Source organism: Haliaeetus leucocephalus, unplaced genomic scaffold, assembly GCF_000737465.1.
Source record: "Haliaeetus leucocephalus isolate CR32 unplaced genomic scaffold, Haliaeetus_leucocephalus-4.0 Scaffold944, whole genome shotgun sequence".
NCBI lineage: Eukaryota > Metazoa > Chordata > Aves > Accipitriformes > Accipitridae > Haliaeetus > Haliaeetus leucocephalus.
The window spans coordinates 609,835-628,765 of record NW_010973380.1 but is presented as its reverse complement, the minus strand read 5'-3'; the positions used below and the strand labels follow the sequence as shown (position 1 = coordinate 628,765).

At 40.1% G+C, this 18,931-nt stretch overlaps 1 protein-coding gene across 1 annotated transcript in view; it reads left to right on the top strand.

Moving 5' to 3' along the window:
- The window catches only part of AKT1 (v-akt murine thymoma viral oncogene homolog 1), a 67,117-nt gene that overhangs the window by 32,148 nt on the left and 16,038 nt on the right, over positions 1 to 18,931 (top strand). The window contains exons 2-9 of the mRNA XM_010584118.1: positions 169 to 297; positions 6,903 to 7,014; positions 9,811 to 9,958; positions 11,042 to 11,173; positions 11,340 to 11,405; positions 13,087 to 13,155; positions 13,875 to 14,000; positions 15,332 to 15,460. Of these exons, the coding sequence (XP_010582420.1) occupies positions 169 to 297; positions 6,903 to 7,014; positions 9,811 to 9,958; positions 11,042 to 11,173; positions 11,340 to 11,405; positions 13,087 to 13,155; positions 13,875 to 14,000; positions 15,332 to 15,460 (911 nt within the window). The remainder of the gene's footprint in view (positions 1 to 168; positions 298 to 6,902; positions 7,015 to 9,810; positions 9,959 to 11,041; positions 11,174 to 11,339; positions 11,406 to 13,086; positions 13,156 to 13,874; positions 14,001 to 15,331; positions 15,461 to 18,931) is intronic.

Here is an 18,931-nt window from a genome sequence, read left to right as displayed (position 1 = left end):
GTGCCTGTATTTTTCCACTGTTTGTATCAGAATGAACTGAATGTTCTTAAAACTGTTGCTATGTCAGGATGACATATAGTTTCAATATTAAAAAAAAATAATATTGGTGAGTCAGTATTTTGGGGTGTTTTCTGATGTTCTCTCCTTTTGTCCATCCTTTCTTTCCAGGAGAATACATAAAAACATGGAGGCCGCGGTATTTTCTTTTGAAGAACGATGGCACATTCATTGGCTACAAGGAACGACCGCAGGACGTTGACCAGCGGGAATCACCTTTAAATAACTTCTCAGTAGCTCGTAAGTGTTTTTACCTGCTCCCTTGTCCAGTTTGGGGTTGATGTCGTCTTGTAGTCATAGTGCTGGTAAGCTGCATCAGTAATATTCAAATCTGCCCAGAGCAATATATCTAAACACTAAACGTGTTTATCTGAGATGAACCCCCTCTGCCCCATGTTTCTCAGGAATGACTGGGATGTGGAGGTTTGATGCTCTGCTTTTTTTTGCAGGTGGTTTTTTTTTGGTTTTTTTGTTTGTTTGTTTTTGGGTTTTTTTCCCCACTGTTTCTGGTTATAGAATAAAACAGGTTTATTTGTTAATATTTTGTATGTCTGTTACTCAGCAAGTTGCTTTAAAGTGAAAATTAACCCAGGCATGTGTCTCGGTACTTGGCAGGCAGGTGCAGCCGAAGTGTTTCAGCCTCTGTTCTGCCACCAGATCTGGGTTCAAGTGGCTTTGACGGAGGTCAAAGTTACTTGATTGTTAGCATAAGAGAATGCAGAGTGAGTAGTGGTTTTAATGAAACACACTCAGTTTTTCTTAATTTTGAGCACAAACCCATATTTCTTCTGTTAGGCCCAACAAAAGGGTTTGGAAATAATAACAACTCCTAACCTCTGCACTCTCCTATGTAAACGTTTCCGACTTTGCTCAGGTGCTGCAGCACAGGATGTGATAGAAGACTCTGAAGATAATTTCCTTTTCTTGCTCATGTTTTTAACCTTTCGCTGTATACTTCCAGCTTTTATTTTCTCCTGTTCTTAATCTTTCCTGTCTCATGATCTGCCTATGTCTCGTTCCACCACTTAAAAATAGATCATTGTGGCACCTGTTATTAACAACGATCTGTTCCGTGTTCCTGGTGACTAGTGGAAGCGAAGCTCTGCAGAGAGAAGGGTAGGGGCTTTCTCTCTTCATTATAGGGTAGCTTGAAATACATGGGGTTCATCTTTATAGTTAACCTTTGAGCAGGCAGATTTATTTTGGAACATCCTGGGCCTGAAGAGGGCTGGGCAGCACTAGGAATTAATGCAAATGTTCATTTTTTTTCTGCTGGTAGCAACATATACCTGTTCTGACTGATGATGGGAATAAATAATGGACATGCTGTTGCCTGGTGCCTCTGTGCAGGATGCCAAGAGTGCTTTGGGGTTTTTTGTCTCGTTTTAGAGAGCGAATTGTCGTAGTGTTTTCATTTCGGTAATGACACTGTACTTCCCTCTTTAGACTGGTATCTCTTTATGGATCAAGAAGGTAAAGAAAAGCAGCAGAGAGCCATTAATTCATAAATTAATTCAGTACTTGGTCTGTAGCCAGAGGCTTTTAACAAATGCACTTTTTGCAGGACACTTCTGTTGCTGCTAACTGTTACTTATGATAATTATTTACTGCAGCTCAGTGCTAAGGAGTAAGAAAAGATGTGTCCATTGCCTTCTCTTTGTCCAAGTTGCCTTCAGAATGGGTTAACTTGAATCGGTTTTCACAACAGGAATATGGTGCTTTTTTTGGCAGATTGAGCCCATCAGTCTTGGCATTTATAGATAAACAAGTTGGTTACCATGGTATCTGAGCATTGTTGAAAGAGACAAGACACATGCCTATAGAGTAAGGTGTAGCCCCCGTAAGAGGGATTGCAGGGAGGGTGGTGGGTGGAAGGATGTTCCTAGCAGTGGCTCTTGCCTGGTGAACCAGTGACAGGTTGGGAAGGCCTTGATGACTCGGGGGTGGGCCTCACTGCCAGAAATCATTATTGTGGTTTTGGGCTTACAGAAGCAGCTGTTGCCCCACCAGGATTTAATTTCTTATGTAGGCATTGGCATGCAGTGCTACCAGCACCTGATGTGCGGTTCCCTTCTGGGTACCCTCCACACTTGTATCATGTGGATGTGTTTTGCACCACAAGTTTTGCCTCTGAACCTGCTTGCCTGGTACTTTCATTTGGGTTAACTTGTTGAGTTAGCATGAGTGAACCTTAGCTGCCTTTGGAGGAAGGCTCAGGCCAGAACACAGCCTTGCACTGCAGAGGCAGCCTGTAGAAGCCTCCTGCCAGTGAAAGGTGGGGGGAATTTAGCTTAAAAGTTTTGTAAAAATTCTTTTTTTTTTTTTTTTTTTCCCAAGAGACCATGATACTCCTCCTGACTTTTTTGTTAATTAGTGAACTAGATTTTTTTTTTTTAATGAGATGGCAGGCTGTCTGTGTCACTCTGTTCTTTGGAAGTGGTCCCATGTTTCTGATTAAAATCTTTACCCTCTTCTGCTGTAAAATAATGTAGGCTTTTTTATCTTTGCAAGTAAAAGATTTTTTTTCTCATGAATAGGGGACTCTTCTTACTTGTAGTATAAAATTCATATTAAGTGATTTTGTCAACCCATGAGAGGTAGGAAATACTCAATTCAGGAGAAAACAGTGAAAGAAGGTAGCATCTAATGATGATCTGTCTTTTCCCTTAACAGGTATGAAGAAAGTATTAGCAATAAATAGAGCATGCTTTCCATGTGCTTGACAGTCTCTTCTTTCTCCTATACCCACCTTTTCCTTTCAGTCTGTGAGGGTTTTGATAATACATCTTCGAAAACTTGTTTCTAGGGCACCCCATGGGTAGGTAGAGAGGCTCACTTTTAAAGTACCTTTTTCTCCACCTAATTTTCCATTTAAAATAGCCATATATCTATGTTTGTAATTTAATGATACGTTTAAGGAGTTTATTCTCCCTGGAAGTAACCTATTGGTGATTTATTTAAAAAAAACAAACAAACAACCCAAAACTTCTGAAGGATGGTGCCTGAGCATTTAACTGTGGGTTTTGTCATATTTGTGTTCATGTTCTGTACCTCACCACTAGTAAGGCAAGAGGAATAAAAAAGCCTGTAACTAAATAGTTCTGCTCCAGAGACCCTGCAGATAAATAACCAATAGAGCCTGTGTTGTAAATCTGTGAGATAAGTAGCCTTCATGCCGATTGTAATCTTGGATTATCATGTATGTCTCCCTATTAGGTTATAAGCCTTTAAAACCATAGAGCTGAGAAGAGCAGTATATTGTGAAAAACCACATGGAGAGAGGCTATTCCTGCTAGAAAGAAGGGATTATTTCTCCGACTGTCAAAAAGGAGGGTGGACTGTGGTGGTTTTGTTGTGCAGCTGAAAACATAATTGCTCAACAATATGAGTGCTCCTTTTGGGACAGGACTGCGTGTCTGCAGTCAAGCATTTATCAGAGGGCATGAGATGGCTAGATTAGTGAACAGACTTTTTTGTCTGCTGTTACTAGGGGCCACCTTAGTCCAGGTCTGTAACTCAGGGCTCCCAGCTCCTTGCCTTTGCCATGCTGAGCTGTTTGGGGGCTAATTTATCCAGTGGTGCTAGCAGAAAAGGAGCACTTCAACATAATATTCCTGTTGGCCTATCCAAAGTTTTATTTATTCATCATTCTTCTTGCCTGATTTACTTATTTTTTTTCTTCCCATCTCCTTCCTTAGAGAAACCAAAGCAGGAATGGGAAGGATTCTTCCTTGACGTTATTGTTTTAAGTGTGATGTCATTATATAGGGAGCAGAATCTGACACTTTCATCGAAAGTAATCTGCCTTTTACCTTCAGTGCTGGGGAAGCAAATATTGTGACATTTTAGAAAGTCACTGGGATAATACTAAGTGTCTTTCAAATACAAAATGGTAATTTACATTTGAATGCCTTAGTGTCTATTCCTGTTAGGAGCAATTTCTCTGTCCTACTTACTTTAAAAGACCAAAGGCCAGGAAAGAATCGAAGCTCTTCAGAGCAATTTAAATCATTTTTAACAGGCTGCTGTTCATAGTACTTAATTTGTTGCAAATGGGAAATACTTATGTCGGCCTGTTTGACAGGAAAAACTGTCTTCGAAGTGGGGAAGTGGGTAAGCGACCCTCGGCTGGTATTTCAGATGTGAATGTTCATATAGCAGAATCCCCAACGTGCCGCGAATCAGACCTGATGTGTATCTGTGCTGTGCTGTAGTGGCGCATGTTGCGGTACCCGATTACAGAAGGGAAGTTTGGTGCTTCTCTAGCTTGCCAACTATGGTGAAGAGCACAGAGCTAGTTTTAAAAGTAAGAAAAAAACCCCTACTGCTTCATTGTTTTGTTGATAAAATCCATGCAATTGTTGTATATGGGGAGAACTAAGTGGTAGCTTCAAACTTTCTGAAACCTATGTGGTACAGCACTTTGGTAAAGCAATTTAAAAATAAAGCCTTCTGTATTTCTTGATATGTGCTGTTATGATTGAGCAGGGTAATTAGACAGCATATTGTTCACTAAACAAAACACTTCTATGTGACATACTTGAATTATAGTGGTTATTAACTGACAAATCTCTATTATTCATCTTGCTGTATGCCTTAAAGATTGCTGGATCAGCAAGCTTAACAAATATCAATGGACAGTGCTGATTTAGGGGAAAAGTGGTGATGTTTAATTGGTCCCCTTCTATGACAAAATGCCTTGTGTGGTTTATTATGCTGAAATTAAATGGTTAAACTTTAGAGTTCATGGCTAGTTTAAATATCTGTGCTGCTACTTCAGAATACTTAATCTGAGGCACTAAATGTGAATCTAAAGTCAGTTTATTTCTTCATAATGTTGCACTTCTGGGTAAGTATAGGAGAACAGCTCTGGATTAGCATGAGGTTAGAAATAGTCTGATTTTCTTCTTTGAGTCTTCAGCCAAATTCAGTATCTATTAGGGCTGCATTGTGCAGGCTCATAAAGAACAACCCCAGCCTTAATCTAATCACATCAAGCAGACAAAAATGGGAGGCAGAACAAACAAACAACAACAAAAAAGAAGAGCAGCTAAGGCAAGGTGGGCAATCTGGGAGCAGGAACGAGATATTTTGAGCTGAATTTATCAGAACAGGGCTTACTGGGCTGCGCCGGCTTGTGCAGTTGTGTTCGGCTTTCGTTGCCATTCTGTGAAAGAGGATGGAGGTAGCTGGAAGGCTAAATACGGCACTCTGCAAGCACGGCTGCGTCGCTGTGTGGAAGTTCTTTAATCTCGGTGAATGAAGGAGTGCCGTTTATCACACTAAAACCTTTTCATGACTCATTAATAAACTTTCTCATATCTAATTGCAGTGCTTTAGTAGGATGCAGTATAACCTCAGCGTGCTATTAAAGAAAAATTAGATTTTCTTGTCATGAAAAATGTAAAGTTACTCATCGAAAAGCTTATAATTCCAGTACCAAATGAGGCATGAAATATATTGCCAAAAATACAGCGCCCAAAAACACTGGCGGTAAATATTTTATCTTGGTGCTAATTAAGAGCTTGAATTTAAAACTGAGTATTCTAAATTATCACAATAATAAAATTAACCTAACGATACTAGTGTAGCCTTAGTAACGTGCACTGTTATTCTGGCCGGATTCTGTCCTTAACTTGCACATTGCTGATGGTGGAGGATGTTCGTAGCTCTAGCAGTAAGCAGAAATTTCTTCTTGTCTTCATAGTGCCTTTTTATTTACTTGGAAGTTGATTTAGAACCCAAAGACCAAATAATAGCAAGCTTGTTGTTTTATTAACTGCAAGGAAAAGAGTTTAATATAAGAAAAAAAACCCCAGTTATCTCTCTTCCCCTCCCCCAGCCCTGCTCACTTTTTTCCTTAATTTGACATTCCTTTAACAGGAGCTGTTTAATTAGCATTAGATTTTCTATTAATGTAAATCTGAAAAATGTGGTGTTTTGGCTTCTATTGTTATTTAATTGATTTTTCTTTTGTTTTTCAGAGCCTCTCTTTTAGTATAGCTAGTGTACCCTTAATCAGGTGCATTTTCAGGCCTAAATTTGAAGAATAAATACTCATAGCATCCTATGAAGCTTAAAATAGTAGGTGTGATTTTAAAAAAAAATAAATTAACGCTCAGCTTTCAAGAGAGCATTTTTATGAAGGAAGCAGTGTTTTTTGCATGTAGCTGTACTTCTGTAGCCTTTTTGGGTTGTGCTTAAATACTGGCAATGATGGAAGCTGTTAGCTGCCTGTCCGTACAGCATCCAACTCTGCGGCAGCTGTCCCAAAGGCGTTCTGAACAGGGTCTTTTCTGGGGGTGCCTCTGCAGTTTGATATTCCCTCTAGTGTTTGAGGATTGGAAATGCTGAGTCTAATCGTCAGGTCGCTGCAAAATGACCAAACATGCTCTCTAGCAACTCCTTGAAAGCCAAGGACAGGGTTTGATGTCGGGAAAGTCAAAGGGAGGGAATGTGGGGGTTTGGCTTCAATTTCAGTGGATGTAATTGCTGCGTTATCAGCTGACTTTGTCCATGTGCTCTGCTCTGGATGACCTTTGGAATGTAGGACCTGAGTCTGAACAGCTTCTGTGTTATCACATCACATTTCTACTTACCTCTATGGGCAGACCAAATGTGGAGCCGTTCTAAGCAGAATTTGATTTCGGTGCTGCTTAGATGACTATCTCCCAAGCTATTTATTGGTTTCATCAACACAGTAAATTGTCTCAAGTCTCCTAAAGAAGTACTTACAGAGATTTCTATGGCTGATTAATTGCAACAGTTTGCTAGATAAGAATAAAGACAAATGATTATTTAAACCTGCTTATGTACCATGACTCTTTCTTCCTTGATTGTGGTAGAGTGCCAGCTGATGAAGACAGAACGACCTAAACCAAACACATTTATCATTAGATGCCTCCAGTGGACCACAGTAATTGAAAGAACATTTCATGTGGAGACTCCAGAGGAGCGGTATGTTTCATTCATATTTAATACATAAACTACTTGCAAAAGCAGATGCAAGCGTTCAGCATTAATAGCGAGTCCTTTGCTCAAGCTCTTATTTATCGGATGATGTACGTCTAGACTGAAAAGCGACAAATAATTTTTGAGCGCCTCCGTTTTAGTGCGTGTTCCAGTATAAAAGATACCTTAAAGGGGGTTCAGAGAGTGGATTTTGAGTAGTACTTATAAATGAAGTGTTGCTAGGTTGGGTATCCAAAACGGACAGGTGCAGGTGTGTACCAGCACTCAGGTAGTTATTTCTGGAAACTTAAGGTTCATTTCTCACTGGAAATGTTGTGGTATGTGAAATGAAGGGTTTCTGACCTGGGAGTTTCTGGAAGGGTGAGCACCAGTGAAACAGAGATTCAGGCAAAGTTGAGTTGTATCAGAATACTGACCCTTTAAAGTCTTTTTAGACACCTTGTTTTTAAAGGAAAAAAATTAGTTGTATCATTGCTGATTGCTAATGTTTTATGCAAATTAGATAATAAAAGTGATAGTTATCTGCTGCAGGTGCAGATTTCTGTTTTAGCTGTTAGGAAACAAAGCTAAGAGCATGCATCCTGTGCTCTCATCATTGGAGAATTGATCTCTTACCTCCTGAGAGAACAGTTTTCCAGCACAGCTATTCTACAACTACAGAGTATTTAAATATTTACTTGCTCTTCAGGAACTGAACTTAAATTATTCCAGTACCATTGCCCTAGGGGAAGGGGTATTTTAAAACCCTTGTCCTCCCTAGATATGATACTGGCACATGTTTATTTTTAAGATCAGCAAATTCTACCTAATAATCTTTGCTTTTTTTCTTCCATAGCCTTTGCATGCCCTGATTTAAAGAAGGTTCCTGTTTATTGGTTTTGATTCTGTTACAGTGATCAGAAGAAGGTGAAATCAAATTAAAAGCAAAGAAAAAGAACTGGTCCTTGTTTCGTTTAGTAGCTTTGTGGTCAGTGACCCTAAAGGGAGTGAATAACAGTTTCCACTTGGGGGAAGATTGTGTTTCAGTCTTGTTTTGTTCCCTCCTAGCCAATTAAGTCAGCTTTGTGACACTTCAGGGCTCGGAGTGTTAGTCACCTTTGTTGTGTACGCTTGAGACATAAAAGCTGAGGGTGAAATTCTGGTCTCCCAGAAATCAAAGATACTCATTTCAGGAGGGCCGAGATCTCAACCAAGTCAGTAACAAATCTTAAAAAAGATGTGAAGGTAGATACGCCTTTAGCTTTCTCTGTGCCTTTAAAACCAACATTTCTTTTTTGAGAGAGATGGAGAGATAAAAACACAGAAGAAAAAGTTCTTTTTGTAATTGTTCTGAATATGAAAAATGCCTAGTAAACAAAAGAATGTGTTTATGATGGTAAATGAAGTAGTCTGTGCTGGGAGTGTAGGGAGAATGTGCAGAATGTTTAGCATTACCTTGCTGCCCCAGACAGGGCTGGATAGTGCACGTTCAGACAAAATCCAAGATAAAAAATGCACAGGGTGGGAAAGACCTTATGTGTAATTGGTGCAGGTTTTATTAGAATCTTATGTTGGGTACTTTTTCCCATGGACTTTGCTTCCTCTGGGAAATGATCTGCCTCTTCCGTCTGTCACAAACTGAAATTCACATGTTCAGATACAATTTTTTTTTTTCCCCTTAACAATTTCATAGAACCAGTGAAAAATTTGACATTGATTAGGATGGCATGGCTTCACTGCAGGTTGTATATAGAGTTGTTCGGCATTGGCTACTTCTGTTCCTGCCATAGCAGCGAAGTATTTTACCTGTGGTGTCCTTGGGAGAAGAGTTTAGCCAGTGCCCAGAAAATACCAACTAAACCACTACATCCCGTTTCCCACAGATACAAAAGATAGTAAAACATGGTAAATTCACATAGTCCACTGAACATGTCTTCAGCCCCTGTTTGTCTTAAAGCCTGTCCCAAAACCCCGTAAGCCCTTACAAGTTGGATGCTTTACATTCAATAAATTTGCAGTGAAATGAAGGCCAAGAACTTTCACTTCAGTAGTTTCCAAAGGTGTGAAATTTCCCAAAGGACACTGGAGTGGAAGTGGTCTCCATGGGAGTTGAAGGGGTCAGTATTAGAGCACCCATTGCTGAAACAGCTGTGGAAACTTGTATCGTAACCAAGACCTGTGCCCAAGATAAAATGTCACTGCTTTTGCTGACATTCTGTGAAAATATACACAGGAATTGCTGTATTTCTGTCATCCTCTTTACAACAGAGGAATAACCTAAGTATACTGGGCTTTAATACCTTCTAGAACACCCCTTGCCATTAAAATTCAGGATATGTGTGCGAAGAGGTGGCATAGTGCCCCCAGCAGTTGGATATATGTGTTTCAATGCACCATAAGAATGGAGAAGCTGTGTTTAATTGCTTTGTGCTGCATGGGAGCCTTTTGCTTTTTGGTTTTGGCAAGTCTGTTTTTGTTATGTAAATGTCTGTATCACCAGGTCATATCTTGAGCTGCTGACTGAATGCCTATTAGAAATTCTGTTGTCTGAAAAGCCTTATACTGTATCCAAACTGGGAGGACTTCAGTTGTCTCTTGTTTCCAGTACGATTAATAAAGATGTATGTTAAAAGTGCTCTTAAAAATGCATTTTCATAGTGCTTGAAAATGCACATAATTCATTGTATGTTGCATTGATGCAGCAAAGAACATTAGTTACTCTGTATCCTTTGGTGACTCTTGCCATGGCAGACGGTAATCCAAAGTCACAAGTAATGAATGTCTTTGCTTATATTTTGCCAGGGAAGAATGGACAAAAGCCATCCAAACAGTAGCAGACAGCCTCAAGAAACAAGAGGAAGAGATGATGGATTTTAGATCTGGCTCTCCCAGTGATAATTCAGGTGCTGAAGAAATGGAAGTTTCTATGACAAAGCCAAAACACAAAGTGGTAAGTCAGCGTAGCAGGAATAACAGTATTTTTAGGTCTTCTCGAATGTAGACAAATAGCCATCAACACGCATCTGTTCCCATAACAATTCACAGTTGGTTGTAGATGCAGCTTCTGGAGGAAACGGTTGTCTGAGCTGAGCAGGTACCAGCTGAGCTCTGTGCTGAGCAAAGCCTGTCTGGGTCCACTGGAGTTCTGAGTTCAGATGTCCTTACTGGATGGCTTTCAAGGCCAACTCACTTCTGGGTTTGTGGTACAGAGCCTGAAATCATAGCTCCTGCTGGACCGTGTGACTGTGTAAACTCTTTGCAGGCTGGTGCAAAGATATTCCAGTGGATTTGCAGGATTTAGGGTGGGTCCAGTGGATTTAATTGCTCCGGATTAAGGGTTTAGGCTAACTCCCAGACAGCTGCTGTGTGTCTGTCCATAGTGTTCCTAGACGGCGGGTTTTTGCGTCAGTCACAGCATTGTCTAAATGCACAGGGTCAGCTCAGCAACGACCTTCCATGAAAGGAGTATGTGCCAGAGGAGATCTTTGCCCTGTGGAGCCCTTTTAGGTATCTGTCTTCAGCCTCCCTTCACTTCTTTCTACCTCCTTGTGGTCTCCTGTTTGCGTTTCCATTTTCCAAAGCGTTCCCACCTAATCTTGTAAGAAAGAATTGATAGAACCTTTTCCCATGCGAATGCTATGTGTGTGGATTGTACTAAGGCACTTCTTTGTGTCCTTATCTCACCACTGTCATCCCCACTTCCTTTCATAAGTTTCAGTTTTGGGAAAAACAATGACGTTTAAAAAAAAAAAAAAAAAAAGATAGCCATCTACCAGTGTCATCACCAAGTATGTGTGCCAGCCTTGTATCATGTCAGTGGTTTTACACTGATGGGGCTGGCTACTTATGTGTCACTCTGAGTTGTAGCTGCTGTTAGGCTTCTGTGTCCTTGATTGAATTCTACTAAGCAAAAGGATTTAAAAAAAACACATATGCAATGTATTCTCATGTGAATGAGAAATTCTAGTCTGAGAATGATACACTTACTGTTAGTTCATGTAATTTGGTTCTTGTTTATCTGTATCGTTAACAGACCATGAATGAATTTGAATACCTTAAACTACTGGGAAAAGGCACTTTTGGAAAGGTCATTTTAGTTAAAGAAAAAGCAACTGGACGGTATTATGCTATGAAAATTCTGAAGAAGGAAGTTATTGTAGCAAAGGTGGGTAGATGGGAAACTTGGGAATGTGGTTCACCCTTGATACAGCCTTTGGGAAAGTCATACCAAGGATTCTCTGAGTACTTGTAAAGAATTGCGCCATTAGTGTTTGAAATGGACCCCTGACCTGAGGAATCACTTTGCTGATTTCCTTCTGCTTGTGTTTCAGGATGAAGTAGCGCACACGCTGACAGAAAACCGTGTTTTACAGAACTCGCGGCATCCATTCTTAACAGTAAGCATTTCTCTCTCTGCTGAGTGTAACTTAACATCATGACAGCCAAGACTTTACTTATTTTTTATTATTTATATAATACATCAGAGATCTGTGTTTTCAGAGTGGCTGTGTATTTTTGTACCCTTCCATTTTTGGGAAGCACAAATTAAAATGCTTTTTTAAGTCTTCTGATTCTTGCAGAGCAGGTCCTCAGTACCTCTTGAAGACAGTGTTTTAGGGTGTGGTTTGACTTTATGGCTCACCCATTTAATGGCTTGCTATCTCTGAGAGAAGTATCTGCTTTCGTTGTCCTCCAAATGCTTAGTCTCCTCTTTGTATCAGAGATCAGGGTGACCCTGATCTTGTGACAAACAAGTTCAAGAAGATAGAGTGGGGGAAAAACCCTTTAATTTTGACCGCCTTTGTTGTTTTTGTAAGCTCCCAGAAGCAGCTTACTGTGGAATCAGAGCACTGGTAGTGCCAGCCAAAGGGTAGTTGTGGGAGCATGTGGGATGGGACAGGGAAGAGCAAGACCATGTTTTATCTGCTGCTTTCCTTTTGGATTGGCTTAGCTGTAAAATCAAACCATACTCTCAGTTTAGACCTCCAACACCAGCAGTCTCTCTGGGTTGAGTTTAGATACCGAAGTTCCACCTCAAGATTTTGTTTCTAGTATTTATTACAAGTTGGCTCTGAATTGTTTCCAACTGCTTAAGCCCTCTAAGAGACCTCTGTAGGATCCCGGTTGTTTCCTTCATCCAGGTACACAAGGGCTTAACTGGAATTTAGACCTTTTAAGTGTGGCCTCTGGAAGTAAATATTGGCTGTATCGGGTATAATCAGTAAATGTTTGTTGACATGTCTAAAACCCGATCCTCCCTTTCTCTGCAAAAATATGACTGGTTTGAAAATGCCACCCCTAGTAATGAAGACGATGATATCATATGCGGTATTTTCTTTTTAATGCTTTCATAAACCCAAATATCCAAAACAAGGGCTGTCTTGAGAAGTCAGCTAGGAGACAGGGTTATGACCAAAAAACTTAAGACTGTGGCAAACAAGTTGTTGTTACTTTTGCCACAGGAATACATGTGACAGGACTGTACAAAGGCACCTTGTGATGCTCCATCACACCCTCCATCCGGTCTGTTTTTGTGAATTGCTCACAAATTGACGGCAGCATTGCTCAATCCTCTGGCAGGCTGTCAACGGGGAGCAGTTGGAGGCAGCAGGGCAGAGACCAGGGTGCTGGTGTGTGTAAATATATGTGTTTCATCTAAGAGGGCTTATAGCCAGTGCAGTAAAACCTTGTGCTCTGGCGTTTGGTTGTGGCCTCTTGTCTGTGGGATGAAACTGTGGGAGCTTGTGGCCAGGGGAGGAAACTTCAGAGCCATTATTGGTACATTTTGTATCACTGTTAATGGGCCAGGACTTTGTTTCCTGGCATTATAGGTGTTACTGATAGCTTCTGCAAGGGATTGGTTTAAAGTTTTGTTAAATTTATTTAATGAAATAAGTTTGCGGTGGATCAGTCCTCAGCTGCAACAGGAAAGTGTAAGTATTATGTAAGATCCAAGGACAAAACATCCACTAAAATAGAAAATGTCATGTGTGTCTACGTTTCTGAAATTCTATTTAAAATGCTTTTATAACTGTCAGTGTGATCTGTCTTCTAAGTCTTGGTTTAAATCTGTTTCAGGCTTTAAAGTATTCCTTTCAGACACATGATCGCTTGTGTTTTGTTATGGAGTATGCTAATGGAGGGGAGGTAAGGGGAATGTAATAATGTTTAATACTTTAGGATTTTCCTGTACTACTACTAATTCTGTTTGACATTATTTCGCTAAGGTCCATGTTTGCAATTCTAATTAATCCAAGTTGTCCCAGTTAAACAGCTGTTTGCAGGTTTAACTAATATTAAGAATTAAGACTCTTAATTTTCTTAACTCCATTTTTAGAGAATAGAGTTTTTGGGTGTAGGTTCATATTTTACATGACAGCAACATATTGTAATCTGACAGTTAGTAATTCAAGAAGGCAAGGTTGCTTTCTAGTTGCTCTTCAGACAACTTTTTAACACTTTTTAATGAATATTGTGAGCATGCATTACTTTGGAGAGAACTAGAAACAGCAAACTACTGTTAGTCAAGAATGGAAAGTTGGAATATTAACATGTCTCTAAATCATGCATTAAGCTGTAGTTTTAATATGTAATTGTAGTTCAGTCAATGAGTTTTTTTAATTTTCTGTAAGTACAAGAATGTGTAGCACACAAACTGGTTATAAGTGTGCATCTGTGAATATGAGATAAAATTGTCTAATCATTTAATTTATGATGCTTTTCAACACATTTGGGAACACAGCTGGATGAGGATGGGAAGGGATTTTCTCTTAAGTGGTATCACATTCCAAGCAGGATGGGCTGCGAAGTGTGAGACATAACTCAGAAACGTGCAATCTAAAGGTAACAAATTATTGTTCTTGTAGTTGTTTTTCCATCTGTCAAGGGAGCGTGTCTTTTCTGAAGACCGGGCTCGGTTTTATGGAGCTGAGATTGTTTCAGCGCTGGATTACCTGCATTCAGAGAAGAATGTGGTTTATAGAGATTTGAAGGTACATAGAAAAATAATTTCATAGGCTTTTTGGGTTTGTGCTTTTTGTTTCTTAGTCACAAAAGCAAATGAGCCTGAACTACAAGAAAGCCTTTCCTGACTGAACTTCGACATAACAGTTATTGCAGCTGTTGGACTTGACTTTACAGGATATCTAAACACTTTTATAGTCTAAGAGGTTGTATAACGCATTTATCAGGACCCTGGCAGCTTTTCAGAGAATCTGAAGGGTTACTGAGCTACTTGGGTTGCATTTTCACTTGCCTGCTTATGTTCTCTTATGTTAAGAGAAATGTTGCTGGCTCTTCTGCATGGTGTAACATAATCCTGGGCTCTTCATCCCAGGTCTTATCAGATAGATGCAAATTCATACTGTGTGGATGTTGTCCTTCCTTGCGATATGCTGCGCAGCACTATCTCCATAGTACCTGTTGCAGTTAGAAAATTGGATAAGCTTCAAGTTGCTTACTTGTTTGGTGAGCACAGAAGGGGGGAAAAAAAAACCCCCAAAACCCAGCAAAACAAGAAATCTCAGAGCAAACAAACGTGGGAAATTCTTGAGAAAAATGCAGCAATAGCTTTTTTTTTTTCTTTTTTTTTTTCCTGAGAAGTGTTTTCAGGAGAGGATGGGGGATACTGGTAGTTCATTTAGGAGCAATTTAAAGTGAAGCATGCTGTGTAATGTTTTTAGGCTATGTCAAAGTCATTTTGGGATTCCTGCTGGGATTTCGTCTCCCATACCACCATGATTCCTTTGACACTGCGCTTTATTTCATACACAGTAGAAACTCTGTCCTGAAATCTGGATGGCTTTCTGACAAATTAGTGGCACAGGCTAGGTGCTGAGTAAATGTAAAAAGTGATTCTCATGTATAAGGGTCTCTTTGGAAGTGGTTCCTTAGCCTTGCATTGGATTGTTTGTTTCATTTGCTATCCTTTACTGATGCAGAATATTTCACAAAATCACTTAGAGTAAAAACAGGGATGAAGTTGTGTGAGGGGGAATACTTAATATATTTTTAAAAGAACTGGTGTTCTGTTGGTGATAATATTGTAGAAATATAAATACAATGTCTACATTCTGGATTCTTTCTGTCTATATGGTCGGTTACCCAAAGACTGCAAATTAGTTACCTAACGTTCCCTAAAGAACTTAGGAAAGGGATATAAATGTATATTTACATCATACGTGCTTTGGCAGTTGCTATGGTTCTGACCCCAGTGAGAACAAGGTTGAAAAATAATCTGCAGAAATTCATGTCTTTCATTGACTTGCTCAGGAGCAGTGTATGTTACACATAATAATGTCTTTCATTTGGATTTTCTTCTCAGTTGGAAAATCTTATGCTGGATAAAGATGGACACATAAAAATAACAGACTTTGGACTGTGCAAAGAAGGCATCAAGGATGGAGCAACAATGAAGACTTTCTGTGGCACTCCAGAGTATCTTGCACCAGAGGTATGTTTATGTTGGCTATTGTACTAAATTATCATCTTAAATGCCATCCGTGATAGCAGTAGCGATACAGAATAATTCCTGTGCCATAATGTGTTCATACAGTAACTACTGTTATATAACAACACATAGTGAAAATCTTTTATTCATCATGTTCTGGGACCTATCTTAGCATAACGATATGTGATAATTTTGGGGCAGGGTAGTATCTTCCTTCCACTTTAGGGAATATTTACATTTTACTGGAACAGTGCTTGCTTCTTGTGTCAGAAATCTAGTTTTAAAAAACCCTTTAAAATCACTTCAAATACTACGTGATGGATTGGTGACTGTTCTGCAGTTTGTTTGCTGTGTGTTGGCCTATTTGAAAGCTATTAACAGGACTTCGATTAAGAAGTAAAAGTATTGTCCAGTTCTTTTACTCTTTGAACACAGTATAAGGTGACATGTTTTCACAAACAGGACAGACTAAGCTTTTTTTTTTGCAGTATTTAGCATGGTGTGCATTAAAAGTGCCAACTGTTTTGTGACTGTAAGTGCACAAGATGTTTCTTAATGTTAATTTGAACTTTTCAGCTTCAGAGGAAATAAAGCCAAGCAGGGGATCTCAGTCCCCAAACTGTATGTTTTGGGGATTTTTTTGGCCTGATATTTTTTGGTTGGTTTTTTTTGTTTGGTTTTTTTTTGGTTTAAGTATAAAGCAAAGGTGTCCTTGCAACTTTCATCCTGGAAATACTCCTTCCGAGAGTTGTGCAACAGAGGTGGTGTTATATAGCTCTGAGTTAGTTACAAGCAGATCAAAAGTGAAATTGTGTGATAGCGAATATATGTATACATGGTATTTTGCAGGCAGACGCTAGTTTTCTCTGCCCACGCTCTGAGCTGTCTGGAAGCAGACTCGCTGTATTAGTAGGGCACCAAGCCTGAGCTAATGCAGTGTGCCTCGCAGAAGGGCTGGTTGCCTTGTAGTGGGTGGCCTTTGCTACCCATGGCATTAAGACTTCCACCCAGCTCGGAGCACAGGCAGAAGCAAGCCTTGGACTGCCGGCAGATTACATATTGTTGGCACAGCCAGGATGCAGCCTTTCTCCGAGATGGGAGAGTTGAGCATTGCAAACTTTTCTGGAGTTGAAGTATGCAGAAGTACAAAGTATGGCAAACCAAAGTGGAGGAGGAATACTTCTAATGAGAGCTGATGGCTTTGCTGATCAGCACTTTTTGCTTGCATAGCGGTGGCAGTGTGCTCTTGGTTTTTGTTTGTTTTTTTCTTTCTTTCTTTCTTTCTTTTTAACTCCCAGCTGCTTTCAAGGGCCTCCAGTCTCTTCGTAATAATGAAGAACGTGGGCACCTGTCGAAGTAGCTTGCAGCAAGGAGGTGGAGTCAGTCTCATGATAGCTGCCAGCTCTCCACAGATCACCAGAAGTCTTCAGTGAATCTAAATTGGGGTCTGTGCACCACAATTTGAGATTTACTGATGCAGGGAGTAATTAGCAGCACAACAGAGTGTTTATTATTCATAAACATGGCTTTTATTTTAGCTTTCCTCTTAAAATCAACTGCTGAACTTCAGTTTCTCATCAAGGATTTTGAGGAGACTAAAAATATTTATTGTTTTGGTTTTGTTTTTTCCTAACTTGGAATGTGGGAATTCCCTGTGCAGGCGTTATGTTGTTCTCTCTGTTACATTATTTGCTGTTATTTTTCTTTTTAATATTTATGGTGAGTTGGCTCAACCAAAACCCTGAAGGACAAATCCTTTTGATTAACCCCGCTCTCTCCCTTACTTGCAAATCCCATCTGTGAGTTGGAGTGTTAAATTCTGGAGGCTTTTGTCATCTGGTCAGTAGCATGCAAAAAATCTGGAAATTGTGCACGAGCAATATTCCGTGCATTTAAGGTCATACATCCTTAAAAGCAGGGGTCTTGATCTTCTTGTCTGCATTTGTAACTTGAATCCGACATAGCGGCATGTTTGTACAGTTGTTGCATCGTTGTTTTTAGGTTCATACTGGAATCTTGTGCATGGATGACAGTGACTGAACCATGTCAACTTTGATGTGTCAAATGCATTGATGGCTGTGATGTTTACAGCTGTTCTACCTTCTCTTTCAAATTCCATCTCACAGCAGTCTGGAGCTGCTCGTTAGGAAATGATGATCCTTTAATTTAAGTGAAATGACCTTGTTACTTTACTACTCCCCAGCTATCCTGTGTGTTGAAATAAATCATGGATGAGCGCAATACCTTTTTTGTTGCAGTGTATTTTTGATGCTAACACCATTGCTCTGTTTTGTGCAATCACTAATAAGACTGTATGCTTGTTGTGATAAAGAACTTTGAAGAAATAAGCATTTTATTGTCTGTTTAGAATTAATGGAGGTGAAGGAAAGAGTTGTAGTTAGTAATCTAGATTATAATACAGACTATTAATAAGCTTACTAAAGTAACATTTGAAGTATTTGCTGCATTTCGAAAGCACCTGTAGCGTTTATTACATACACAATAAAGGCTTTGTGGTTTTCTTTTTCTTTCAGTCTCTCCTATTGCATCTCTTGCAGCAGTTTAAAAAATAAAAATCGGAGGCCCCATGACTGTTTTATTTTAGGTAACCCAAGTGTAGGGGAGTGTGAACAGGAAGCGCTTATTGAACGGGGTGACTCAGAGAGCGGTAACTGCATTGTCACACAATATCTCCTGTGAGCTGAAGGGCCGCGATGCCTTGGGAAGGACAGGGCTGGCTCCTGGAATCCTGTCCGGCCAGCAGCTGTGTCGGCCGTATACATATACGGGGCAGCTGCACAGCCAGCTGTCGTTTGGTGTGAATCATACGGCAGGGGATGCTGTAAATAGACCAACGTGGGGTAATCTAATACCTGGCAGCCTTTTGATTTTTACTGCAGGCCCTTTCCCCTCGTTCAGATAATTAAGGGGAATAATTAGTGAATAAAGAGAGACAGAGCGCAAACAGTTGTTATGTGGAGTGTCTCGATGCTTCTTTTTTGTGTGCAAAACCTTTATCGAGGTTTGTAAGAGGTTCAGATTCTGCTTCTGTTAAATTTGGGTCAACTTTGTTTGGCTCTTTCACCCTTTTAATTCTGAGTGTAAAGTATTCTGAACTGTAGCAATTTAAAGCTCACACAGACACCATGCAGTGAAAAAACAGGGTGGTGGTGCGGTCGTGGTTTGTGCTCTTAGCAAGAGTAAGCAGTTGAGTGCAGACCCGTGAAAAGAGTGAAGATGGCAACTAAAACCTGAGGACAGGGTCTGGAACATGAGACTGTTGGTGTCAGCTACAGACAACTGCACAGGAGACACAAAGTCTAGAGAAGTCCTCGTAACATCCACTCCACAAGCCACAAAACACTCCCCACTCCCTTCAGCAACCTTCAGTGCAGAAGATCAGAAATGCACTACGACAGGGCTTCTCCAGAACAAGCAGGAGAGATGGAGGGCACTGCTGGAGTCCCAAGTCCC